This window comes from Panthera leo, chromosome C1, assembly GCF_018350215.1.
Source record: "Panthera leo isolate Ple1 chromosome C1, P.leo_Ple1_pat1.1, whole genome shotgun sequence".
Taxonomy (NCBI): Eukaryota; Metazoa; Chordata; class Mammalia; order Carnivora; family Felidae; genus Panthera; species Panthera leo.
The window spans coordinates 201,262,265-201,288,978 of NC_056686.1; the positions used below are offsets into that span (position 1 = coordinate 201,262,265).

General features: G+C 55.7%; 3 protein-coding genes across 5 annotated transcripts; 1 reads left to right on the top strand and 2 right to left on the bottom strand.

Moving 5' to 3' along the window:
* Window positions 1-83: 83 nt before the first annotated feature.
* LOC122226631 (angio associated migratory cell protein) lies at window positions 84-5,495 on the bottom strand. Of its 2 annotated transcripts, none has more exons than XM_042950129.1 (11): window positions 5,283-5,495; window positions 4,666-4,824; window positions 3,878-3,997; window positions 2,986-3,125; window positions 2,588-2,732; window positions 2,232-2,315; window positions 1,781-1,896; window positions 1,529-1,632; window positions 1,286-1,376; window positions 1,001-1,155; window positions 84-548 (listed from the first exon to the last, which is right to left on the bottom strand). In XM_042950129.1, exons 1-11 carry the CDS (start codon window positions 5,401-5,403, stop codon window positions 473-475), a joined length of 1,311 nt encoding a protein of 436 aa, XP_042806063.1. In that variant the 5' UTR covers window positions 5,404-5,495; the 3' UTR covers window positions 84-472. The 2 variants fall into 2 exon arrangements, with proteins under 2 accessions (XP_042806063.1, XP_042806065.1); XM_042950131.1 differs by having other exon boundaries at window positions 4,666-4,821; window positions 5,283-5,493.
* A 321-nt stretch (window positions 5,496-5,816) lies between these two features.
* Window positions 5,817-8,316, top strand: PNKD (PNKD metallo-beta-lactamase domain containing). The gene is made up of 3 exons (XM_042950136.1): window positions 5,817-5,917; window positions 6,652-6,820; window positions 7,923-8,316. Exons 1-3 carry the CDS (start codon window positions 5,851-5,853, stop codon window positions 8,113-8,115), a joined length of 429 nt encoding a protein of 142 aa, XP_042806070.1. The 5' UTR covers window positions 5,817-5,850; the 3' UTR covers window positions 8,116-8,316.
* Window positions 8,317-9,049: 733 nt separating this feature from the next.
* TMBIM1 (transmembrane BAX inhibitor motif containing 1) lies at window positions 9,050-25,691 on the bottom strand. Of its 2 annotated transcripts, none has more exons than XM_042950134.1 (12): window positions 25,590-25,691; window positions 16,593-16,817; window positions 15,234-15,334; window positions 14,349-14,413; window positions 14,092-14,145; window positions 13,530-13,580; window positions 12,973-13,012; window positions 12,673-12,710; window positions 12,400-12,487; window positions 11,983-12,078; window positions 10,920-10,973; window positions 9,050-10,511 (listed from the first exon to the last, which is right to left on the bottom strand). In XM_042950134.1, exons 2-12 carry the CDS (start codon window positions 16,792-16,794, stop codon window positions 10,365-10,367), a joined length of 936 nt encoding a protein of 311 aa, XP_042806068.1. In that variant the 5' UTR covers window positions 16,795-16,817; window positions 25,590-25,691; the 3' UTR covers window positions 9,050-10,364. The 2 variants fall into 2 exon arrangements, with proteins under 2 accessions (XP_042806068.1, XP_042806069.1); XM_042950135.1 differs by lacking the exon at window positions 25,590-25,691 and adding an exon at window positions 20,270-20,480.
* Between the last annotated feature and the right edge of the window lie 1,023 nt (window positions 25,692-26,714).

A 26,714-nucleotide genomic window follows, 5' to 3' on the forward strand; every position in this document is an offset into this window, starting at 1 on the left:
ATTGTGCAGCGAATCTCACCCTGACAGGCCCCCGACTGGTTCCTCATTTCCAGGCGCCACAAAATCCACACACACACGCCATCTCTGGGAAGTATATTTTATTTACATTTTTAAAATCTGTAACTAATATCTCTTCCTCCTTTCCACCCCCCGAGACTTGGGAAGGGAAAGAACGGGGACCTCAGAGACCTACTCCCCACGTCCAAACACACACCCCCGTGGCTCACACCAGCAAATGAAAGTGAAAGAGAAAGAGGCCTGACCCCCCTCTGAAGGGTCCGCAGGTCTGGGCGAGGGTAGGGGGGGCCAAGGGGTGGGTCTCTTAAGAGAGGGGACAGGGGGGCAAGTCAGTTTGAAGGGGTTGGAAAGTAGTCCGAGGCCCCCCCTCCTCTTCCCTCGTACCCTACCACCTCTGCTGGTGGGGTTCTCCCTTCACCCCTCAACACCAGACACAGAGCAGAGGCTGCAGCCATTAGCGGTCAGGTCTCTGGACACAAAATACTTTTGCTTTGTGGTCTCCTGACGTAGTCACCACCAGAGAGGCATCTCTGTAGACAGAAAGCACAGGTCGATGGCACGGAATGACCTGGGGCCCGGCCCCAAGCCCGCTACCCAGAGGCCCTCGGCTGGTCTCCTCCAGCGCATCCTCAATTCCAGATCAGTAGTGCCTGGCGCCGGGTTGCTGGGCCCACACTGACTGAACACACTTGGATCAGCCATCAGTAAGGGGATCAGAAAAGAGCCGCAGCAGCGAGGGAGACGATCCCCGCCCCTCAGCCCCTGAACCGAGACGTGAGGCCCCGGGTACGTCACTGTCAACCCGAAGTGACAACTCCCTCAGGCTGCCCAGAACTTCTGCCTCACAAGCCACCACCAGGCCTTGGCTCCCAGCTTCCCTCAGGAATCCCCTCCCGCACCCCAAGGACCCTATGGCCCCCCATGTGCTAGTCCCACCTTCCAAGTACACAAGGAGACTCTAGCCCTTGCCCAATTCACTTACTTGCTGAGGGCAAAGTCCAGGATTTCGGCCGTGTGGCCCCGGTAGTCAGTAAGCAAGCGGCCGGTCCGAGCGTCCCAGAGGCGCACGATGCCGTCCAGGCTGCAAGTGTAAACCACGGCGGTGCCTGCCTCCCACAGCAGTTGCACGATGCCCGACTACGCCAGGGTACGACAGAGACACAGCGGAAGTCAGGGGCGGGACAGCTGACAGGCGTGTGCCCCCACCCGCCTCACGGAGGGAGGAGGGGAGGAGAGAGCCACAGCCATAGCTGCGGGCGGCCTGTACCTGGTGCTGACACTGGTGCCTGAGAGTCTGTGTAGACAAGTCATAGATGGCCAAGGTCCCGTCCAGGTAGCCAACAGCTGCAAGAGGCATCCTGGGCAGAGAAGAGAACCACGAAGGCTCGCAGAGGGACCTGGACTCGCGCACTCTTCACTCCTCCCCGGTTCCCCGGCCCAGGCACCTCTCGCCAAGCCCCCTTCTCCCCAGCTGCCTTTGGCTCCAGGCCGAGGCCTTTCTCTCACTCACACGCTGCAGAAGCCCAAGGACTCCACGGAATTGGACTCGCTCTCCTCCCCTTCTCCCACGCTGGGCTGGGAGGCCACGGTTTCAGGTCTGAAAACACCCACTACCTGTAAGCCACGGGAGAGAATCAGAGGATCGGAGGAAGGCTGACTGGAAGGCGGAAAGGCAACGGGAAAGGGGCCGAGAGAATAATCAGAGAGGAAGAGGAAGACACAGAAAGCAGAGCCTAACAGCCAGGCTCCAGGTCGCGCTCACCTTGCCGGTGGTGGCACTGACCAGCTTGGCCTGACAGTCCACAGAGCCAGTTAGGATCAGGCTGCCGTCCTGGTTGGTGGCGACACAGGTCAGAGGGCCCTGGTGACCCTCAGTCCCTAGGATGGAGCAGATGGCTAAGTCAGGCTTCCTCCCGGCCCCTGAGTCCTGCCCCAGGCCTTCTCCACAGAGGCCCAGTTAACCCTTCCCCTGCCTCGGATGCTTTTATTTACTTATTTATTTTAATATTTATTCATTTTTGAGAGCGACAGAGACAGCGCAAGTGGAAGGAGGGGCAGAGAGAGAAGGAGACACAGAATCCGAAGCAGGCTCCAGGCTCTGAGCTGTCTGCATAGAGCCCGACGTGCAGCTCGAGCTCACAGACCGTGAGATCGTGACCTGAGACAAAGCTGGACGCTTAACCGACTGAGCCACCCAGGCGCCCCTTGGATACCTTTTAATACATGGATTGGGCTTCCCTGCTTCAGGTCCCAGATCCTGATGGTGCCATCCTCATAGCCGACCACAGCTCTCTTCCCTGGAGGGCCACAGGCACAAACGGAGAGAGAAAGCACCCTCAGGCACACCCAGCAAAGGCGGGGGCGGGGAGATGAGAAAGTAAGGGAAAAGACGGTGCCCCAGGGACTAGTGGAGAAAACCGAGTTCGGGGTAGGAAAAGGGAGCGGTCCTGCTCTGGGGCCTGGGTCCCTGTTCCAGACAGCAGGCCTTGGAGTCTGCAGGCCACGGCTTGGGAGGGAGCCCAGGAAGGTGAGTAAACCTGGATCCCACCTCTCCGCACTCAAGACTCACCATCAGGGAGGACTCGGCCACAGGTAGCTGGGCAGTTGGGACCTTGGAAGGTCTTGCAGTCACCGTTTGGGACCTTCCACATCCAGGCGTTGCCATCAGCCGTGCCCGCCAGTAGGACAGGTGCCCGAGGGTGCCATTCCATCCACTGGACAGAGAGGAAATCACCCTGTCGCCCCATCCCACCCAGGAGCCTGTCCTATAAGCTCCACCCAAGCTGCCCCTGCTTCCAAGGTCAGCACGGACGGCACAGGGAACAGACACAGACGCCCTTGCTCAAGGCACCCTGGGAGCGCACTGGCTTATAGCTGGCTTGGTCTGGTAAAGGCCAGACCAGATCCCCAAGTTCTCACTCTCTACCCGAGGCCCCACGTAGCTGAACACCACTCTGATGATCTCACCTCCAGATCTCCTGCTTCAAAGGACCAGACCTCCTCCTTGGTGTCCACCTGCCACACTTTCAAGAGGCCACTCATGTCCCCTGTGGCCACTAGGGTAGAGTCGTGGCTGAAACCAGCACAAGTAACCGAGTCTTTATGGCCTGCAAGGGAAAGTAGACAGAAAGAGAGGAAAACATCAGGGTTCCCAGTTGTCTCGCCCCCAGAAAGGACCAGCTCGGTAGAAAAGAAGAGTGAGTCTCACCACCCCACCATAACGGGTGATCAAACTCACTGCCACTCCAGGAGTCGATACCCCCAGATCTCAGGGGCGAATGCTGGCTTCCTACTCAACCATGCCTAGCCCGGCCTATGTCCTGCCCACACTGTCCACTCCACACCTCTGCCCAAAATACCCACTCCTCCTCTCTGCCTAACTATTCTCACACCAGGGCGCCTGGGTGGCTCAGTCGGTTGAGCGTCTGATTCTTGGTTTCAGCTCAGGTCATGATCTCACAGTTTCGTGGGTTCGAGCCCCGTGTCTGACTCTGCGCAGGCAGCACAGAGCCTGCTCAGGATTCTCTCTCTCCCAATCTCTCTGTCCCTCTGCTGTGCACACTGTCTCTGTCTCTCTCTTAAAATAAATAAATAAAAAAGTTCTTAAATAAAACAGATAAAGAAATAAATATTCCCACACCAGTGCTACCTCCTCCCAGACCTTTCCCACCCTCCTCTGACCAACAGTGGCTCCCTCCCCAGTGCCCAAGACAGACAAAGTTACTCTGCTTTGAGAGCCTCAGGCCCAGCACAGAGCTGGCACAAAGTGGGACTCACTAAATAGCTACTGGGTGCACAACCACTGCAGGCTAGCCCCCTAAGACCGCTACAGGAACACGACCTCACGCGCGCCCCTCACCTGCACACTCAAAGAGAAGCTCCCCATCACTGAGCCTCCACACGAAAGCTTTGTCATCTTCACCCCCTGTCACCGCCAAGGTGTTGGTCTTGGGGTCCAGGCTCACGCAAAACACAGATGCTGTCCCAAGAGATATTCCGTAAATGGACAGGGCTCCCCGCTAAGGTTCTGTCCTTCAGAACCTTCAGGAAGCCCACCCCGTTCCACCCAAAGCAGCATGTATTTCCTCCTGGAAATGAAGGGCGCATCCAAGTGCTTCGAAGTTTCAAACATCAGGTTGTTGGAGAAATCCCTCCAAAAGCTTGCCAAGCCCCAAGTCCCTCCCCAGGGCTGACCCCTTCACTACCCCAGACTCGTGCATAGACAAGAGGAGTGTACACGTGCAAGGCTTCCAGTTCTCTGCACGGGCTGCCACCAGGCTGAGCACAGAGTGGGACAGCACCGTGTGACTTACCTTATTAAGAGCTAATATTGGAAAAGATTATATAAAATGCGCTCAAAAAGGTACTATCATCCCTAATTTACAACAGGGTAATTTTCTGAAAAGAAACTAAGACCCGGAGAGATTAATAAAGATCGTAAGTCAGTAAGCAGCCACAGGAGGATGGGAACCCAGGTGTCTCGGCTGGCTCAGGAGCCACGCTCTCTCCCACTCCATCACAGGGTGAGCTCCAGGCCCGTCTGTTTCCCCATCTCCACGTCCCTTCTAATGCTCCGTACACAGCAGGTGTCTGATGTTCAAATGCCCACCTGCACTGAGTTTCTGACGGATCTCCTCAGAGACCTACCTGAGTGCAATGCAAAGGTGACTTCGCTATCATCTGGGCCCTCCATGCTGCCGACCACCCCTTCCTGGGGTTCCAGAACCCAGCCCTCCTCATTGCCCTCTTCCTCTTCTTCCTCTTCTTCAAAGTCCACATCTTCCATCTCTTGGGCCAGATCATCTGCTTCGGGGAGAGGGTTAAAAGATGGGGCTCGGCAGGCAGTACGAAAGAGGGCAGGGGAGAGGTGTGGGGAGGCCTGACGCTGGCGTGCAGCAAGAGGGTCGGCTGAGGTCAGGCAGCCAGGGTGAAGCGGGGGCGAGAAGCGGCAGGGAGGAGGGGGCATCTGGGACGGAAGACAGGAGAGGTCTGAGGACCTGGGGTTGGCCAGAGACAGTGTAAGAAGGGAGGACCGAGGGGATGATGGGAAGGGGGTGTGTGAGGGGAAGGGCCAGAGGAGGCGTCAGGGGAACCCCCACCCCTGCCAGGCCTGAGAACTAAGTGTGGGGGTAGGGCCGGGGGGAAGGGCGAAGGAGGTCGGTAGGAATGACCGGTGGGGAGGGGAAGGGAGAGGGGGGAAGCAGGGGTCAGAGGCCAGGGGTGAGCGCCTCCTGTCCCACGGCCTGAGGAGCGGCAGTTCTCACCTGGGTCCGGCGGACCAGGATCCAGTTCTACCACCTCGATAATCTCCTCATCACCATGGAAGCTTAGGGTCTCCAGTGGAGGGGTGTCAGCAGCGGCCCCGCTCTCGGATTCGGACTCCATGCGGCGCAAGCGGCCGATCCACTTCTTTGGGCCCAAACGCCTCCCAGAGTCAGCTCTGCGCGACGACGCGGAACTCGAGCCCCTCCTCCCGGGAGGAAGTAGGCGTAAGCGACTCTCCGGCAGGAAGAGCGGCGGCCGTTCGGCCAATAGCGAAGGGGGCTGACTGGCTGACTCACCAATCACAGGGCAGAGTTGGGAGACGGGGACGGGGCGTGGCAGGGAGAATCCAAACTCCGCCCGGCCTGGCTCCGCCTCCAACAGGAGGGAAACAAGCGAGCGTGCGCGCCTCCGGGGTCTCCTGGGAAGAGTAGTTCTCCTGGGTCCCCTCGTGGGCTTCTGGGAGTTGTAGTTTCTGGTCTGTAGGCAGGACGGAAGGAGCGGGGGAGGCCCCTTACGCAAACTACAATTCCCGGCGGGGAGCGCGGTGAAGGGGGGTGGGATCTGAACATGGCGGCGGTGGTAGCTGCTACGGCGCTGAAGGGCCGGGGGGCGAGAAATGCCCGCGTCCTCCGGGGTAAGGAGAGGGACCCCGGGGAGGGCAGGACTGCAGGGGGTCCCCCTTTTTATACATCCCGACCAACGATAGCAGGAGGTCATGGCTGTCGGTTCCTGCCCGCACCCCTCTGCAGGATCATAAAGAGTCTGGGGGCTAAAAGATGCTCTCTAGAGGTCACCCAGTCCATCCCCCTGCCTTCAAGTTACACGACACCTCTAGGGTCATGCTGCGAGAGGGAGCTCCGAGGAAGCCTTTTAGACTCCCGCGCTCCAGGTGTTTCACACTCACCGCAGTGCAGAGGAAAGAGCCCTGGAATTCAGGAGGCTTGGGTTCTAGCCCCAATTAGCAGTTTGACCTTGGGCGAAGCAGTTCATCTTTCGGGGCTTCGGTTTCCTCTTCTATAAAATGAGGGGATGGAGTAGACTACCTTTAAGCTCCCAGTGCTAACATTCTGCAGTTTGAAAACCTTTTTCTCGGATTTCCTTCATACGTCTTATGTGAGTCCCACTGCAGTCCTTCACATCCTGTCGTCTGAGCAGATGAAGAACAACGAAGCTCGTTCTCCTGGCACCAGGGTGATGAGCCCGCAGTGACGTGGAAGTGGCTTCCAAAGGTGCCACCTCGATGGCAATTTTCCCATTTCCCTTTGGATTCTCCCTGGCACTTGTTACTCCAAACTGCAGTCACTCCCCTTCCTCCCGCGGGCTTTCTTCTCATACTCTCTTACTGACCTTTCTTCCTTCCATCCACAGGGATCCTCTCAGGAGCCACAGCTAACAAGGCGTCCCAGAACAGGACCCGGGCGCTGCAAAGCCACAGCTCCCCAGAGTGCAAGGAGGAGCCTGAGCCCCTATCCCCTGAGCTGGAATACATTCCCAGAAAGAGGGGCAAGAACCCCATGAAAGCTGTGGGACTAGCCTGGTGAGTTTCAGTTAACTCTTTGCCCACCAATGGGGAGTGGCACAGGGGAGGGCGGGACCCAGAAACTTCTCTTAAGTTTCAGGTGGTGAGTTGAATCCAAGGTTGTGGGGACAGAATTGCTTGGTGTGAGGACCGGAATCTCAGAGGAATGGGGCAGGGGAGTTGGGAAAGTATGTGGAATTGGAGAGACAGTGGGCTTTCTGTGTAGTAAGCTGAGCTAATCTGATGTGAATTTGGGCCCCTGGCCTCATTCTCTCTTTTGGGAGCTTGGGGTGAAACCCAGTTGAGATCTTTCATTGAGATCGTGTGAGATTACATTAGGTGTATAAGTAGCATCTACAAGGTGTTCAATACATCATTATTTGGATCTGACTCTGGCCTTAATATGTGTTGTTGGTCAATATTAAAAAGAAAGGAGAGGGAAATTAACATATTTTTCCACACCTCAGGTGTGCCGGTACTTTACAGTGTAACGTTTTAGCTTTTCTGAGATAAATAGTACATCCCCTAAATACAAAAAACAAAAAGCATTACAAAAATTACGTCTCGTTTCACAGGAGGGAACTGAGGCTCAGAGGTGGGATTCTCACCAGGTCTTGTGACTCCATGCCCTTTCCCCCACACCAAAGTGCCTCCCAAGTAGCGGTTACTGAGATTAGGAGGGGGAGCCTGGGAGGGGATGTGGGGCAGTTAAGGTAGAGGGAAACTTTGCCAACACTTGGAGAAGGAAAGAGGATGGGCTGTCTGGAGAACCTTGCAGAGTCAGTATGGCAGGATTGCGGGACTCGTGTTGAGGAGTGTCAAGCTAGAGGGGAGAGGAATGGAAAGGTGGACAGAGACCCAACCACACTGGGCTTTTGGTGCTGTGCCTAGGAGTTTGGATTTGGCCAGAAAGTGACGGAGCGCTGTTACAGAGTCTTAAGCAGTGCAGCAGCAGGCTCTGATTTGCTTGGGACCCTCCAGCAGCCGGTGCAGAGGCTGCATAGACACAAGAGGTATTGCAGTGTGCGTGTCATCGATGAAGCTGGAATGAGATTCCCCCAGCTCCACTGGCTCAGGCCTGGCCCCTCCCCAAACCCCATGCACATCTCCCCACCCCTAGGGCCATCGGCTTCCCCTGTGGTGTCCTCCTCTTCATCCTCACCAAGCGGGAAGTGGACAAGGACCGTTTGAAGCAGATGAAGGCTCGGCAGAACATGCGGGCATCCAACACGGGCGAGTATGAGAGCCAGAGGTTCAGGGCCTCCTCCCAACATGCCCCGTCTCCTGAAGCCGGGTCGGGGGTGCAAGCCTGAGGAACACTGCAACCCTCCCCTAGACCGTATTGACTGTGGCCTCCAGAGCGCAAAGTCCTTTGGGTTTGGCCGTGATTCTGGTCCTTGCCTGTGAGGTCCACCAGAGGGCGCCTGATGCCCAGGCTGCTGCCAGCCCCTACCCCACCCCTCCGGAGAAGCCAGCCAAAGGCAAATAAAGTTACTAAGTGTTTGGAGCCGAAAGGAACCAGGACTGGGCTTGTGATTCCCTTGGGATGGGAGGGGCAGAGGGAGGGCTTGGTTACTCACATATGCTCCCTCTCACAGAAGCACTCAGTGTTCCCGGCTGGCTGGTTGGGGAAACCACAGAGACTTAAGTACAACAAGCCTAGGCTCAGGCCCTGGGGACCAGGCCCTCAGAGCTGTTGGCCCGGAGGGTGGAGTCCTACTGAGCCTCTAACAAAAAATAAAGAGAATCAAAAAGGGCATTCAGGGTGTGGGGGAAAAAACACGACTCCTCTTGGTCTAGTCCAAGTGACTCAGCCTCTCTGGGCCTCAGTTTCCTTGTTTGTGAGAGGGTTTGGACTAGTGGTTTCTAAGACATGAGTTCTAAACTTGAACCTGTGGTGCATCTCCCCCCATCAGTGTGAAAATCACGTGTACACATACAGCTTTGTGAGTAAGAGAGTTCCTAGCTCTCGTGTGCTTTTGTGAAGGGTCCATGATGCAGAAAAGGTCACGTTACCACTCTCATTCAGAGAGAGACCATTCGTCCGCGCCAGACCCGGTATTGCTAAGGTTGAACCTTTATCGATCTACTGCGTCCATCACCAGGAAGCACTGGGGCAAAATATGTTTTGTGATCTTAGACAAGGTAGAGGAAACCAAACCAAAATGCAGAGGTAGGAAGTGGACGGTTTGGGCAGAGCCAGACCAGCCAGAGTGGACACCTTAAAGAAACCAGAGCCAAGTAGGGTTTTAACTCCGAAACACAAAACTTTATTACGTTTCTACTTATGTCCTTTTGTGTGATATATTTAGGACCAAGTACTTAAGAGAAGTCCTAAGTATACCCTTGGGCTGATTTGGTTTCTACCCCCACTGACAGAAGGACTCTTGTCCTCCTTCCCCATTCCAGCTTGAGGCACTTGGTGTCACGAAGAAAGTGGCAGCTGGCTGGAGAGATGAGGCTCAAGTCTAAAATCCCCCAGCACAAGTTAAGAACAAACTGAGAGGGGAAGTCTTCTTTTGCTCAGGATCCTTCCCAGGTTAGCACAAGGAAAGAACACAGAAATTTCCATGGACACCACAGTAGGCTTTCATACCCCTCAGATCAGGGAGAGGACCCCAGAGCATTTTCCTGCCCCCCACCCTGGCCTTTCTTCACCCTGGTACTTCCTGGCCCCACTTATAATCCTACAAACCACCCCATCTCCTGAGCTTTGCTCCTCACTTTCTTTTCTGAGCAGCTTGAGCACAGGAAGCAAGAGGTCTCTCTGACCAGAGATCTCAGAAGCCCCCAAGGAGGCCCCAGGGAGCTTTGGAGAATGGGGACCAGATGGCTGTGGACAGGCCTGCCCTCTCCACCACCACAAGCCGTGAGGAAGCCCAGGGTAGATGCTGTTCTGTCTTGGCCCATCCTTGGCTTTGCTTACTCTCCTCGTCCTCCCCTATTCCAAATGAACAGTATGTACATGCCATCGAAAGAAGAGGGACTGAAGCAGGGGAGACCCATGGGCACAGATCTCTTCTACCTTTGTGAGCCGGAAGGCACTAAGGGTTGTCAGAGGAGTACAGGATAATGGCCAGTGAGTCCAGGAGGCTGGGGACAAAGCTTTCTGGCTTTGTTGGGGGTTGAGGGAGGAAACAGCTTCAGCTACCAAGCCCAGAAGCCTATGGCAGAGGTGGGAGGGGACACCTCATCACCCCAAAGTTACTTCTACTTTTCATATTCCCTTTTGGCTGTAGAATAGGCTTTTTCTGTCCTCCCTGCAACCCCAGCAGTCGAGAAGAATTTGGTGCCACGGAGTGGGTGGAGGGAGGAGGCACGTCTTCTGCCTGGTCCCTGCCGAGTCTACCAGAGGCAAGAGTTAGTCCCCGGTTCCTCCAGCCCCGCCAGGTCCCTGCACATCCACCACCACAGAGGCCACCCGTCCCAGGACAGAAAGGAAACTGGACATATTACTGGAGGGGAAGGAAGGGGGTCTGAGGTCCGGACTCCAGTCACAGGGCCCAGCCCTCTAGGGAAGGGAGAGCCCACAGTGGGCGCACAGTGGGGTGGAAGGTGCTCCTTAATTGCGGTCCCCCACCAGCTGCAGCACAAAGGTGAAAATGTAGATGATGTCAGTGTAGATCTGCAGGGCGCCAGTGATGTAGTCCTCCGGGCTGATGGTGTGCTTTCGGTTTCCCAGGACCAGCTGCGTGTCGTAAGCCAGGAACTGCAGGAACAGGGAAGGCTCGAGTGAGGGCTCAGGGGCCAGAGCTCCTGTCTGGTTCTCGTTTCATAAGCACATCTGTCCTAGGAGCCTCCGTGCCATGCAGTGTACTTAGGGACTCTTTAATGACCAGAACAACCCATGGTCTCTCCCCTCAAATGGTTCAGTCTAGGAAGGCAGAAAGACACGCCATCATCTATAATACAGCCTGCTGGGTATTCACAGCAGGCGAATGAACGAGCGATGGCAGGAATGCCCAGGAAATCGGTCACCTCTTGACCGTGGAAAGAGGAAAGGGCAGCTGTGGCCCCACTCCCTGGCTCCCAAGCAGCCTAAACTCCTGCTCCACCTGTATAGTTCCTCTTCTCCAGCCCCCACTCCCCTTCCTAGAGACAGCAGGGCCTTACTCACCAAGGTGAAGCAAATGGCCCCCAGAGCAGCATAGACCATGTGGAGCCAGTAAATCTGGGGAGAGGGGACAGGGACAGTGTTAGAGATCTTAGCAAAGCACAGACCCAGGCAGTCCCTCAGGGCCATTTCCCCCAGAATTCTGGCATCTGAGTGGGGAGACCCAGGAAGGTAGCTATGTGAAAGGACTACTTCTGCCTTCCACATCCTGAAAGAAATTAGGAATAGTAACATATTTGGGGTGCCTGGCTGGCTCATCTGGTAGAGCTTGTGAGTGTTGACTTCAGGGTTGTGAGTTCGAGCCTCACGTTGGGTAGAGATTACTTAAAAAAAAGAACAGTAACATTTGGCAGAGAAAACAGAGGCCATCCTCCAGGGATCATATAAAACCAATCTCCAAAGTTAGTTAGGTTACAGAAGTGTCCACTGTACTTCTGGAAAAAAGCAGGTGGTTGAGCTATAGCTCTGGGAGGGGCAGGAGCCAGGCAGGTACAGCTTGAAGAGCCCTAGACATAGTCAGCATTCAGTAGAGTGGTTCCTGCAGCCTGGTGTGGGAGGGAAGCCCCACTACCACCCTGACGACTGTCAGAATCATGGACCCCCAAGGCAGCCTGCTCAACAGCCCTCCAGGTGCCTGTCCACAGAAGGGTAGGGCCAGCCATGGTCAAGTAGGCAGGTGGCCCTCCTGATTGTACGCCTCCCTTCCCAGCACCACACTCCCCTCCTCGGGGGTCCCCTCCATCGAAGCCCATCTGCCATCTCCCTCCTCAAACCTGACTTCAGCTGCCAGACACATCTCACCCACTGTTTCCCATAGGAATTCCGTAATGTCATCCAGGGCTTCAGGTTCTACGGTGCCCAGGGCCTTCCATCTCCTAACAGAGACGACCCTAACCAAAGGATGGTACTCCAGCATTGGTGCCTTTTCTAGCCAGCTGAGAGCTTCCAGAAGTCAGAGCCTGCCCGGATGCCTGGGGCGTGGGGCGTGGGCGTGCTGCAACACTTCACACGGAAAGTCTCCTGTGAATGTTAGGTTTGCGGACCGCAGCTCTCCCAGGACACTCACATATTTGAAGGACAGCACAATGGCGGTGACAATCCCAGTCACCATCATCACAATTCCCAGGACACAGAAGAGGCCTGTGCACGAGGTGAAGTCCACCTGCCAGGAAGGGAGGAGGAAGCACCTGTCAGACAAGTGTCACAACTAGCAGCCCAGCTAGACTGCCCTGCCTCCCCCCCCAGGGAGTCCCAGTGCTGCTTCTTGGAAGGCCTGGGCGTAACCATGACGTTCTAAGGACAGACACAAGAAGCAGTTTTATAGCTGCAGACAGGAGGGGAAGGGGACTAGACTCTCCAAGGGAAATCCCTGGTGTAGAGGAGTCTGGGCCCTCACAGGCCTGCTCAACTGCCAAGCCTGGAGGGCCAGGTTTATAGAAGAAAGGAGGTGGGGTGGCCAGGGAAGGGCCCTCCATACCCTCACCTTGGTCTGGAAGCAGAAGATGGTGACCGAAATGGACACCACGGCAGTGATGATCATTGCAATGATGACGGCTTTGGTTTCATACACACTGAGGAGAAGGAGTTCAGAGAGGCCAAAGGGATAGATAAGTCATGTATGAATGCCTTCAAAACCATCCCTTCTAGAAGGATCTTGCCCAGCATCCACCCACGCAGATGACTGCCAGCCCAGGGATGCCCCGCTCCCACATAACAGACACTTCACAAGAGTGCGGTGGTTTGTCCTGGAATATACCTGGAAATGGTGCCCGTCATGAAGCCCATGGCAAGAGTCTGAGGGAAGGACAGAGACAAGAGTGAAACACATGAGAAGGGTGGCATGGAGGCATGGCCACAGTAGATTGCCAGAGCTGGGGGGGCAAATGTGACTGAGTAGGAAAGAGGCAGTGATGAGACCAATGCCATGGGTCAGGTTAGGGTCGGGGAGAGAGCCAGGGACATCTTCCACAGTGGTGTCCCCAGCCCCTTCCCTGGGACCAACTCTCTCTCTCTCTCACACCATCTCCACACCCTCCCTCAACCCTTCTAGACTTACAAAGAGGGTCAGCAGGATGATATTCCATGGGAAACGGCGTCTGAAGGGAAAGAGACCGTGTGTGATTAAGCGACTTGGGTCTAGCCCGGTATCAGAGGCTCCTTTAGCAGAAGGAAGTTCTTGGCTCAGGTGCGTAGAGAATTAGGCCTTGACTTGGGGGTGGGGAGGCGGGCATGGCCTTTGGTACCTGCTCGGGGGTTCTATGCAGGGACAACATGGGGCAGTGGGACAGACCTGGGCAATGGAGCCACAAACACCTGGGTCCAGTTGCAGTTCTTACAATGACTGCGTGACCGTGAGAAAGTTACTCAACCTCTGAGCCTTTGGTTTTCCATATGTGTTAAATGGTTAAAACGTTACATACCTTGCAGATGTACTGTAAAAATTACAGCCGCGTGGCTGAATAGATCCCACCCACCCAGGGGACTTTGTACGCACCTCAACTTCAACTGCGCCCATGACCACGCAGCTGCTCTAGGGATCCCCTTGCTTCCCCAAACACTTGCCCCTCCCTCGGGCCCCCCACCATCCCTTCTCATCGTCTGTCCAGGACTCACCTGGGTCCCTGGCAGCAGGCGAGGGTCAGATAGGTGCCCAGGAAGACAGCACTGGGGAGAGAGAGATGAGGAAATGGACGACAGGCCCAGCCTGCCCCTCAGCCCCATCTGGGCCCCGCCTGGTGGCACTCACCAGGCCGGCAGGCTGGGAGCCGTTGGGAAGTCTGAGGGGAAGCCGCCCAGGACAAGTACCCCCGCCAAGGACACCAAGAACCTCTGAGACAGGGGGCTTGGCCAGGAAGGAGGCTGAAGGAGACCGTGGCAGACAGACTAGGAGAATCCGGGGACCATTTGGCAGTGTGCATGCAGCCACCAGCCCCCCACCCCCTGCTCCCAGGAGCTCTGCGGTGCTGTTACTCCTCACTTGGTGGCTCACACACACCCACCCTTGCCAGCACAGCCGGCAGCCTGGAGGGCCCCTCAAAAAGCATTTTGATCGCTGCCCTGAGAAAAGCTGGTCAGTTGTCTCCCGCTCATCTCGCTGCCCCACCCCCAACACACACACACACACACACACACACACACACACACACACACACAGCAGACAGGCGCAGAGACTCACTAGGACACATAGTAGACAAACAGGTTTCTCCTCACGAAATCGCCAACTGGTTTCCTGTGGAGCAGGGGAGGACAAGGGAGGGGAGTCACACACCTCACACTCCGTCACACCTCAGCCCGGCTGCCTCCCTGCCCAGGCCCTCCCAGCAGCCTGCGTTCCCGCCGCCCACCCTGGCCACCGCATGCAAACTCCCCTTCCAGTGCATCTGAGCACAGGGCCCGGCCCCACCCGCAGGGCCCCCGAGTCCTCAGACTCACACAAAGGTGAAGATAGCGATGATGGCCACCGTGATGAGCAGCTGGATGGAGATGATGCTGTAAACCTGGAACACAGGCCAGGGTGGGGGCAGCATGTGTCACCATCCCCCGTGTCCCCCCGGGAAGCAGCCAGTCCCCCCCAAGAGCCCCAAAGACCCTACTACCCTGCCCACGTCTTTCACGGGGGGCGAGGGGGCCCCTTCTTAATGGTGAAGGATCTCCTTCTTACTTCATTTCCACTAGGGCCCTCCTCGGCTGCAGCCTGGCCCGAAGGCCCCCCACCCTTGAGGAGTCTGGCTCAGATACTAGACGCACCCTCAGAGCTGACCCCCACCTCCAGCTGCTCCCTGACATCTCCCCCACCCCCTGTCCAACACCTAGCCTCAGTTCCCCACTTACTCCCCCTGCCTCGCTGCACTACCGGGTGTGGCCTCCACACTTCTGGGAGTTCAGTGTGACGTCTGTCAGGTATCTACCTCCTCGGGTATCCACCTACTCGGAGCAGGGCACCGTGCAGATGTGAGATGGGGGAGGGATGGAGTATAAAAGAGTTTGATCATTCTGACTTCAAGTTGCTCACAGTCTAACAGGAGAAAGACGTTTGGGGAGGACAGAACACTTTGGCGAAGCCCGCCTAGATTTTCCCAGATTCAATCTGTCCCCCACCACAAGGTCAAGGAAGAGAAGAGTGAAAGGCGGGGAACGTAGGTCAGCGGAGCTGGGGGCCCCTCTGAGGGCAGGGCAGGACTAAAGAGAATTCGGAAGGCAACAGCGTATCTGCATGGGAACAAGTGCCCCGGAACTAATAGTGTCTGGCCATCTCCACCCCCGGCCCCACCCCATTCCCACAGCCTACGTACAGTGGCCTCCCCGCCCATATCTCACCTTTCGGATGAAGGTGTGTCGGACTTTCCTGTCATCCCATTCTCCAGGCCCGAAGCTTTCACTCACTGCTCTCTCCTCCGCATCATAGCCCTGGCCTGGGCCTGGGAACAGATCAAATATGACCAACTGGGGGCCTGGGACATGTGGCCTCAATCCCAAAGCCTGCATGACATTATCTCAGAGTCTCAGGGATCTCCAGCCAAAAGACAAGGGTATAACTCAGGAACTCCTCACCCAAATCAGGTCCTCTGGATGCCCTCAGAGTAACCCAGGGATGGCCTGGGCACCATGCGGAGCCGAGCGTCCCTGTCACAAGGGGACTTTGGTGTAAGCCACTCCATCGGTGCGCATTCACTGATGGCTCCTGTATGGGGGTGCCCGGCCCACACCTGGGTGCTCTGGGGAATGAACACTCATGATCTTCAACTAGGGGTCATGATCTAGTGAGGAAGCCAGGCAGGGGCAGGGCTTGGGGCATCAGCCAGAGGAGCTGGCAGGGCCGGAGCAGGGGCGTCACGGATGGAAGGAGGAAGAGGAAGATAGAAACACAGCGCATGTGTGGAGGGTGGAGAACAGAGTGAGGAGCATAATCTGCATCCGGCAAACATCAGCACTCGGGGATGCCAGCGGCCTGCATGCACAGGACAAAGCATGACTGTGACCGTGACTGATGTGCTAGTATTCCCAACAGAACACAGATGGCCAGCTGAGAGCTGGCCGTGCCCCAGAATTCCAGAGGCTACAGGACTCAAAACATTCCTTCAATGCTTCCTTGGACACTGCTTTCAAAATCCGCATGTGAGCCATTCAGGAAAAATCCCTGCATTCTAATCTCTCATTTCTGACCAAACAGAGCATTTACCTGCCATGACATTTATCAGACATCCAAATGACTTCTGGATGTCTGTAAGACTCAGATGTTACCTTAAAGGATGAGGACTTGTCAGCATCGAGAATATTTAAGGGAGAAAAAAAAAAAGTGCCTCAGGTACCAAAGGCAGTTACTAGAAGAGAGGAGTCCAGGGGGTGGCAACTGTCTAGCTAGGACACGGAAATGGCCTCCAGGAACCAGTTGCCTTACCCCGCCACTTTCTCATCTGATATGGAAGTTCTGGTGTGTGTCTATGGACTCAGTCTCCTTGCTGAATAAAGGGGCTAGTGGGTGGCTCAGGGCCAGGTACTAAGGGGACGGGGTGGGTGGGGGCAGGTAACAAAGATGGTGAAACAGGAGAGATCTAAGGAGAAGATGAAAAAAGGGATGGGACAGGAAGCTGAGATGGAAGGAAAAGAGGTGGCCTCATGTGGTACAAGTGCTGCCTCGTCCCCCCCCCCCCCGCCAGCTGCCCCTCGGGGACTCACCGTAGTTCATGGGCATCGGGTGGATGGGGGGCATAGGCTGTGGATAGCCAGCAGGGTGACCGTAGCCAGGCTGTGGGTAGGCCGGGTAGGCCGGGTAGCCACCAGGCAGGACAGACGGCTGCCCGTAGCCCCCCTGGGGCGGAGGGCCAGGGTACAGAGGGTTGCGGTCCTCATACGGAGGGGGGGCACTGGGGCTGGACATGGCCGCTCAAGGGCTGAGGGCACCTGAAATGGAGATGAGAAAATCAGTCAGGAGTGCCCGGACCCAGCTCACGGGGCCCTAGTCCAGGCTGCCTCTATAGAGAGGGGACCCTCACATTTTCTCTCTTGATCGTGATCACAGTGTCATCCTCTGCCCACAGGCCATCCTCCCCATCCCCACCAGCTCAGCCCCTGTCCCTCTGCCTTCATGCCAGCTTTCTGTCTACGGCCCTCCCTCCTGTGCCGCTTCGTGCCCCCAGGAAAGCAGAAGGGGGGATTTGTGCAGGAGCCCAGAGCAGTCACTGGGCATCAGTGGTGTGAGAGACAAGGGACGGAAGCCCGGGAACTCCCCTGTGCTCATTTAAGAAAAGTTTTCAGTGACCACAGAAGAAGCTTGATGGCCCCAGCCAAGCCTGGGGGTGAGTCACGGGGCCAGCCGGGACCCATTGAAGGGGTCAGCCCAGCCCCCACAGCAGCTGGCAGGAGCCTCAGGCCTGAAAGGCAGAGCTGGGGAGGAGCCAGGGCTCTAAGTGGAGGGGGAGGACAAGCTAGCCCCAGGGCCGAGCCACCAGGCCCAAGTGGGAGGGCAGGGGGCCCGTGGCCAGTGGCTCCGTGGCCAGTGGCTGAGTCAGGGGACGCCTGAGAGGCCTGGGCGAGTAGCTGCCTGGGGCTGGCCACTCAGGGCTGGGGAGCTGCACAAAAAAGGTGAGGCCAGAGACAGGACTTTCTGGTTCCTTCAAATAACAGCTAAGGTGCATCCGACGGGTGTCGCAGCATATGGCTGCTACTGTTCTCTTCACAGCCTTGCCAGGTAGTAGATAGTGCGTACAGGGCCCCGAAACCCCCTGGGAGGGAGAGACCCATGTTTTGGGCTCTGGAGCCTCTGGTATCCCCGTGATTCCTGCCTGTTCCCCAGCAGGAGCTGTGGCTAAGTGGGGAGGAGAATGCACTGATGAGTCATGCCTCAAGACCCAGCAGGTGTCTTCTCTGTGGCAGGAGGAGTCCCATGGCCAGGGGAGGGCTGAGGAACGAGGAGGGAACCCCAAAAACACAGCTGAGAGGGACCTCCAGGTCTTATGGCCCCAAATGCTCAATTTAGAGAAGAGGAACAAGGCGCAGAACAGTGAAGCGACTCTTGACTCCCCAGGGCCACAGAACGAGCAGGTTAATGGTACAACCGGAACTGAGGCCTTCAGGGTCCTGGGTCTGCATCCTCTATATTAGGCTGTGTTCTTTCTGCCTCTTAGGCCAAATAAATGTCCTCCAGGCCTGGTGTTCCCCTCTGAGATGGCAAAGATGGGGGCTTGGGAGAAGCTAAGAAGGGGGTCCCTGAAAAGCCTTGACAGGGCCATGACCTCCTCCTACAGCATCTCCCAAGGGGCAGACCTTTAGGACCCCCCAGGGAGGAAGCACCCCCGGATCCAGGCAGGCAGACGTGCTCAGAACCTCTGCTGGAAGGAAGAGAGAACCGGCTTCTCTTTTTAGGGCACCCCGCACAGTCCAGGGATCAGATAAAGAATTGTCTTATCTCTTCTCTCTTAGGAGAACTGGGATAATTCAGAGAGGAAAGTGGTGGGGAGGGGCAGGGAGGAGGGATCGGATATCAGGCCAGGGCTCTAAATGGGTTACTTTGAGGAAAGCTGTTCTCCGTCTTCTCAGAGTAGATGGGCCAGCACAACAAGAATGTGTCAGGTCAGAAATAAGAAAGACCTTTCTGACAGTGAGGGTGTGACAGCAAACCAAGGCTTCAAAAGCAGGGTCATGGTGAAGGTCCTGCACAGTGGAGTAGGGCGACCTGAGGAAATAAGGAGTGAAAGAGAACGAGAGAAGACCAAACACGGAGTGTTGTGAGCATAAGAAACAGATATTAACTGCTTTGGAAATGTCCCGGTCTTCCGTAAGGATAGGGTAATAAGTATAAATATGTGAATCTTAATAGATTTTGAAAAAGGAAGAAACATGAACTGGCTCTCCTCCCCTGAGGCAAAAGGCTCCTTCTCCCTACACCCCTCTGCCCGTCCCTCTCCAAGAATCCCCTTTTAACTCCACCAAGAGAATGGCATCCTGTCTATAGGAAGAGGTGCAAACAGGTCACTTTGGAGTAGGGCTATATCTAAAACTTATTAAAAAAAAGAAAGGGGTGCCTGGCGGGCTCAGTCAGTGGAGCATACAACTCTTGATCTCAGGGTTGTAAGTTCAAGCCCCATGTTGGGTGTAGGGATTACATAAAAAAACACAAAATATTAAAAAAAAAAAAAAACTTACTATGGAGTAGGGCTATGTGTTATTATTACAGCCATCTCAGCCCGGGGTTCCTGTGATGCCCACCCATCTGGGTGATGGCACACAGATGAATAGGCTGAGCATGGCCCAAGAGGCACTGGCAGAAAAGGCCCTGTGGTTTGAAGCCCCAGCTGGGCCACCACAGGTGATGACACCATGACCTGGCCCTGTCTCCTGCTGGGGGTGCTCCTCTATAAAATGAGGTGTTATGGGTCAGATGATCTGTGAGCTCATTTCCTGCTCTAACAGATTGTGAACTATCTGAGGCACCCAGCGACATGGGGCTTCCCCTTTGCCTGGCCAGCAGTGACCCCTCCCTCCTCCCTCTAAGCCAAGCTGGGCAAACAGGCTCCTTTCCAGACCACAGGGGCTGTGGCCCCAGGGTAAATCATGGAGAGGAAGGTCAGCCTCGGATTGGCCACCAGGTCTCCAGGGGCCTGGTCCAGCTCAGGAGGCCGCTGACTCACGAGGACTCCCTCTGCACGTTCTCACCCCTCCCTTTGACTCTTCTGAGGAATTCACCAGTAGACCCGCCTGCTGGAGACGCAGCAGCTCACAGTCCAGTTCTCCAAGGGCTCAGCCACCAGCCCATGCTCACCAGAGACTGGCACTGACCATGTCACCTCACTATGACTCACTGTCTCCACCTGGAGAATGGGTTTAACACTCTTAACAATACCGTTCTCAGAGTTGTAAAAATATGCATAAAGCACTTAGAAGGGTACCTGACCCCTGATAAAAACAGTAAATGCTGGCTCTTTATAGTTATTATTTTATTAGTCCTTACAGTAGTCCAACAGGGTAGATAATGTTATCCCTATTTACAAATGAAGAAATAGAGGCTTAGAAGAATTAAGTCACTTGCCCAAAGTTACTTAGCTAGGGTGTGATGAAGTCAACACCTGAGCGCCAAGACGGACTGCAGAGCCCCATGCTCTCATCTCTCATTTTGATGCCCCATCTATCTAAGCCTCTCGTCACCACTCACGGCTACCCGTTTAAGACCCTCTAATGACAACAGAAGGCTCACATAGCAAAGGACATGGAACCACTCAGGCCCCTCCGTAATTCCCCATCTCCCGGTTCCCAAACACCGCCAGGAGGTTAAGAGGGTATTCAGAGCTAGAGATTCTTAAATGACAGAGCTAAAAGCAAACTCTCTCATCTAAGGTGAGCCAGCCCACTCGCTTTACCAGCCAGACGGGGAAGTCGAGTGACCTCTCCATGGTCAGGGTCATGTTGCCGGACCTGAGGCGGGGCCTACATCCCCGCTCTCTGATGTGCAGTCCTGGGCACAGGAGAAGGGGAGAGCATTCAGGCGAGTCAGAGGAGTGGCAGAACACAGCCACACCCACCTCTGAGCAGTGCCAGGCGGGCAGGAGCCTTGGCCCACAGCCTGGCCTGCCCCCTGACAGCTGCCCAGCCTACATGAGGGCCCTGGTCACTCTGTGTCATGGAGACCTCGGAGAAGGATGAGGTTTGGGGCCCGCCTCTGCCTAGGCAGTAGGGAAAGGGGGAAGTGGTCAGTGTTTACTTTCAGAGCTGTGAGTAATGGTAGGCGCTGGAGAATGTGGAGTTGAAAGAGAAGGAGGGGAAAGAGGAGGGAGATGATCCAGAGATGGGGAGGATGACTGATGCCCAAAGACTAGAAACCAGGAGTCAGGTCATCTGGGTTCTGCCAGTAGCTAGTAGAGGAGCTCACAGTCTCCATGGGCTAAAGGGACCTTGAAGGGTCCCCACTGGAAGCATGAATTTTCCTAAAACACAGTAGGCATTCAGTTTCTCCTGAACACACTCCAACAACAGGGAGCAAGGCTGTGCCACTTGCAGGCAGCCTGAATCATTAGAACATTCTTCCCCACCATGCCTGTTATCAAGACGTTCTAACTGCCCCATCCTTGCCATGTTACAGATCTAAGTCTGCTCCCCCATCGTCAAGACCCCAATCCCCCACCAGAAGGAGCCAGAAGCTCTCCTTTCTCCTCCAGACCCAGCCGTCCCAGCAGCAGCAGTGGGCGGGCTCAAACACAGGACTTGTTGGCTGTCAAGGTTTTCAGGTACAGCCTTGGGGAAACAGCCCCTTCCCCCGGAGCCACCTCGGTGTGGCCACCACAGCTCTGGCCAGCTGAGGCCCAGGCTCAGGCTCCCCTGGGCGCACCTGAAGGGTTAAGGCTCTGGAATCTGCAGAGAGGAGGCCTGAGCTACTGAAGTCACAGCAAGCAAGCAAGCAAGCAAGCGGGTGTGTGTTGGAGGGAGGGGCGGAAAGGAGCAGCTGACTGGTCCAGGCAGCCTGCCCTCCTCGCTGCCAGGAACCGATGCCCAGAGTCAGAATGGAAAGAATAGCTCAGAGTGTGCATCTCAGGAAACCCCACCCGGCAGGCACAGGAACACAGCCCCTGGCCTCGTAGGACGGTCTCCTTCCCTCCCTTTTCCTCTACCTACCCCAACTCCTGCAGCTCTCCCCAACCCCCAAGAACAACACCCCCACCCCCAGCACAGAGCCACCAGGGCAGAGGACTAAAAAAGATACACCCAGGAGTGTCTGGGCAGTCACCAGGCCTGCTGCACACGGACCAAGAGGCCCAGAATCAACTTATCCTTCAGTCTGCCTGGCTTCTGGGAATAACAGGATGACTCTGAGGGGATCTAAAACCTGACGTAAGAGACGGAGTGGCCTTTAGAAATCATCCGGTTATCTAACAGACAAGGAAACCCCAATGCCAAGAAAGTTCCTGTCCCAGCCCACAAAAGGGCCTCTTGGTCATGGGTTTGGAACTTCCATCCCCAGCCCTGCCCAGTGAGGCGGGGCCAGAACAAGATACCCTTTCCCCCCTATCCTCGCCCCCCGCCCCCATCATGCCTTCCTGCTCAGAAGTAGATAAGACTGCCAACCCATGACTTCCGTCCCAGCCCCAGCCCCGAGCCAGGGTGGCCTCTCTCAGATCTGAGGCTAAGAGGGGTGAGGAAGATGCCCTGGAGAGCAGAAGTAAGCCAGGCCCCACAGCTTCAGCCCCCGTCAGTGGGTGATAGAATTGTGCCGGCAGTGTGGGTGAGCTCAGCGACCCCAGCCACATCTATGGTCCCAAAGGCCGGGCCATGCAGATGAGGGAGGAGAATTCAGAGACACAGCCCCTATCCACCTCCTCCTTTGGTTTCCTCTCTGCCTCTCAGTTGGACTTCAAGACTAGGAGGGAGCAGAGGCAGGCAGAATTAACAACCCACCATGCAGAAAGGAACGAACCCTTCCCTGTGATAGGCAGGGAAGGAAGAGAACCGCTCACAGCAGTAAGTAACGTACCTGTCATTGGCTACTCAGGCAGGTCTGAGCCTCACAACGGCCCTCTGGGGTGCATGTTCTTACCCTCACTCTACAGATAAAACTGAAATTCAGACAAAAACAGATCTAGGGTCCCACAGCAGGCAAACAGCAGAGATGTGTTTGAACCCAGATTTGAGGTCTGATTTTACAGTTCATGCCCTTTGCTTTGACACCTGCTTGGAACAGAAGCCCCTGAGGCACGCCCACCAGCCACCTGTGTGCCCAGGCCAGCACCTGGGGCGGGCTGAGGTAGCAAAGACCTTTTCCCTTGCACAAAGTCAGTCCAACGCCAGAGCCCTGGGTTAGAAGGCAGGGAGCAGAGTTCTCGTCCTGGTCTTAACCCCACTGTGAGTCATGGTGGGCCACTCCACATCTCTGGACTCACTTTTCTCCTCCATAAAACATGTACATGGAACCAAAAGATCAAGTCCATTCTGACTCCAAGAGTCTCTGCTTCTGAATGAGCAGCGGGTTTCAGGGCAGAATGACCCACGGGTTTCAGGGCAGAGTGACACATTTCCTAAGGAATCTACGCTGGGGTCACTACTGATGTAAAATGTCCGCAGAGGCAGAGGCACCTGACACATTCCGGGTTTGGGACTGGCCCTAATGCCCTCTCCTCCCAAACTGCCCCATACTGCCCTCTGGACCCTGCAGCCAGCATTTCCTGGGTGCTCACTTACCCCAGAGTCTGCAAAGAAAGAACGTGACACCGTAGACAAGAAAGATTACCAGGCAGGAAGGCGAGAGACCCGGGCTCAAAAGTTTTAACCCTGCCACCAGGCAAATGCCCTCTCTCGGCTTCCTTTTCCCCCAAATCAGCCCCCATGGGGGCAAAGGGGAGGGACTCATTACCCAGAACCATGGCATTGAAAGCTAAATTCATCCAGCCAGGCATTTCCCAGACTGCTCTAAAGAACACTACCCCGGGAGATGTTAACAAATGAGCTCTGAAACAGATAAGTTTGAAAAACAATCCATACCCCTTTTGGAAATTCCCAAGGCACAAGGGCATTTTTAGCTTCTGAGCAGCCCTGCCGTGAGCAAAAGCTGTTCAACTTTGTTTCACCCAGTTTTCCTCCAAACTTGCTCAAGCCTGAAACATTTTTATCAGAGCACACCTAATTAATATCCTGTGGGATCCTGACCAGGCCACCTTTGTTTTACAGATAGACCCAACCCTGAGAATGATTCATGTCCCAACTCCTCATATCTTAAAATCCCTGTCCTTCTACCCAGCCCTCAGAGCAGTCACATGAAGTACAGGCATGCCCCCTCACTCTGAGTCAGTTCACTGCCAGCCAGCGTCCACGGCAAGGGTCCTTCTCCTCTCTACCCCCCACCTCCCAGACAGCTGCTATTATATTCTCCACGGTGGAATTTACTGATCTACTGCCAAGGGCTGGGGGGACATCTTCAACTAGCATAGAACCAGGAGACTGGCATCGCCTACCATCCCCTTGCTGTCATGGGAAAAAATACAAATCATTAAACACAAGAAGAAGGACTCATTCTTATCTTCCTCCCTGACCGGTGTATGGAGTACCCTCAGTACCGGCACTGTGGCCTGTAGACTTCTGAATATCATCTCTACTTCAAAACAAGACCCAAGTTTTGGCTCAGAATCTCAACTCTTAGGGTTGGAGGTCAAGGCCCTCCCCTGTACAGCAGTCCCAACAGAATGCTCAAGAAAGCCCACATCAGCATTAACCGTGTTGTTAGCGGAGACCTTCTTCCCAGAGCTGTCTCGGCTTCCCCTCTCTGACCCTGCCCCTGCAGCCCTCCGAAGACACAAGTGTATGTCCCTTCTCTGGGGCCTCTGCGCTTTCTGAAGGACCCTGGGTGAGAAGTTTGGGGGGTGGATGGAAGTGCTCTGAGGTAGACAGCTTCCAGCTGAGGCCCCTGTTCCCATGGGAGGAGTCTGAGCTGAGGTGGCTATTACCCCAGCTCATGACATGAAGCTCTCCCCACACTTATGGTGTAACCCATCATTACGTCTCTGACGTGCCCATTTTTACAAGCGAGGCCCTGAGGTCATGGCACCAGAAGACAGAAGAAGTCAATGCCCTTGACATTTGTGTGGTCCCGCCACTTCTTTCTAAGTTACAAACTGGGTCCTCTGTTTGGGTCCCGTGGCTAGAGAGGCAGGGACAGCAGGCAGGGGAGGAGAAAGTAAGGCTGCCCCTCGGCCCCCGACAAAGCAGCCCCAAGGCAGCACCTGGCTCCCCCTGCCACCACTGGCCAGGCCAAAGGCGCCAGCTTTGAAACCAAAGCTCACTGGTGAGATGAATATTTCAGAGCCCCAGAGAACTGGACACCTGAAGGACCTGCCATGACATCTGGCCCTGACCCTGGTTCCCTGACCCCCACTTAATCCCATGTCCAGGTTCCTCAGGTAGAATGCCACCCCCTGGATACCACACCCAGGCCACAGTGGGGTGAGAGGGGATGGACACCCTGGAGGACAAGCTGATGCAGGACCCACAGATCAGGGCCAAGCCTCCCAGCAGCCTTCCCCTGCTGGCACTCCCACTGGCTCCTGGCTCCTTCCCCAGCTCCACTTGTTTTCCCCTTTCCCATGTTCCCGTTGGGTTTTTATGCTGACCCAAAGAGGCCACGAGGAGGACAGTACTTCCTTGTAGCTTTCTGAATCCAGCCTGGGCACAGTGGCTGGAAGCAGGCAGGCTGAGGCAAAGTCACGGTGACAGGGGTGGCACTTCCCCACGCCAAGCATAGAGGGCTGCTGACCCCTCCCCCCACTCACTCACAGACTCATTCACCTGTCTACACCGAGGCTGGCACCAGGCTCCCCGGCCGCTCCCCTCCCCCTCCCACCAGCCGAGGGACCTGACAGCCTCATCCCACGCGCAACTGGCCACTCTGGGGGCTCGTACGGGGGACACGCCCTGCGACGCACGCGCCAGAAAGAGGGGGACGCGACACCCACAGACCCTGGCCCGCTCGCTGGTGCCCACCACCCACTGCTCGGCTCCCAACGCCAAACAGGCGCCACCCGGCCTCCCGGGGAGCAGCGGGAAAGCGAAACTCCAAGGGCGAAGGCAACAGATTCCCATTCCGGCACCGCCTCCCCGGGCCGAGCACTCGGAAAAAGTTTGGGGCGTCGTCCCAGCTCTGGCTCCGTCCCCGCCGACACGGGGTCCCCAACTCCCGCCGGCCCCGGCCCCCTGGCTTGCCTGACCGCTCCGACGGTGCGCTCCCGGCCTCCCTCCCTGCGCGGCGAGTCCGGCACCCAGCGCGCTGACCAGGCCTGGGCTGGGCTGGGGCTCCGCGCCCCGCCCCGTCGTCCCAACCCCGTGGGGCGGGGCCTCGGGGCGCCGCCAGGGGGCGCTGGGGTCCGCCCGGGGTGGTCTCGCCCGCGTCCGCCAGCTGCGCGCGCGTGCGCGCGCGCGCGGCTGCCGAGGCCCCGACGTGATTCTAGTGTTCTCACATTTAAAGGCAATACGTGATCACTGATGGAAACTGACAAAACACAAAAATAGAGGAGGAAAATCACGTCTTTCCACGCCTCCCGACTCCCTTCGGAAAGCGCTTGCGTTTGTGCTTCTTTGCCTTATACGTCCATGTGTTTCACTTGTCTTTCTGGAGTGGGGTCATATTATATGATGTTTTAAATATTGCTTTTATTTTACTTAACATTTTATCAAGAACATTTTTTCTTGACACTAGATAATTCTTCAAAAGCGTAATTTTAATGCCGCAAAGTATTCTATCACATAGCTGTGGTGATTTATTAAATCAGTTTCCTGCTGGAGGACATTTAAACTGTTTCCCATTTTTCATTATTAGACATAAATCCCTGAACACCCTTGACAATTCTCTTCTTTTAAGCCGAACGCCCTTTGCAAGTTTAAAACTTCAAACGTCCAAATGTAGAGGGAACCGGGAATCTCTGATCCTGGGAACTGAGACATTCCCAGATTGAAGTTACTTCAACCAGGAAAGCAGGTGTTTGAGAGTCAGAAGGCCTGACTTGGGATGTAGGTTACTAGTATTAGTGTGCCTGTCGTGTCAACCCTCCCGGTCACTAATGCAAGGATGCCCTCCTCGTACCATTTCCCAAACCAGGAAGTGAGTTCTGGCAAGTTTTGAAACATTGCCGGGGTTTGTATTGTTGCAAAGTCCATGTTTTTTCCATTACGCCAAAGCTGCCGGTAGAGGAACAGCCTTATTTCAGGTGTTTATCTAGTGCTTATCTAGTGCTAATAAGCTACAGATCAACGTACTGCTGAATGTCTTTCACAGCCCATGGGCGCTAACTTTCTGAATGGCGGGGGTGAGGCAGGTAAACTTGACAAAAC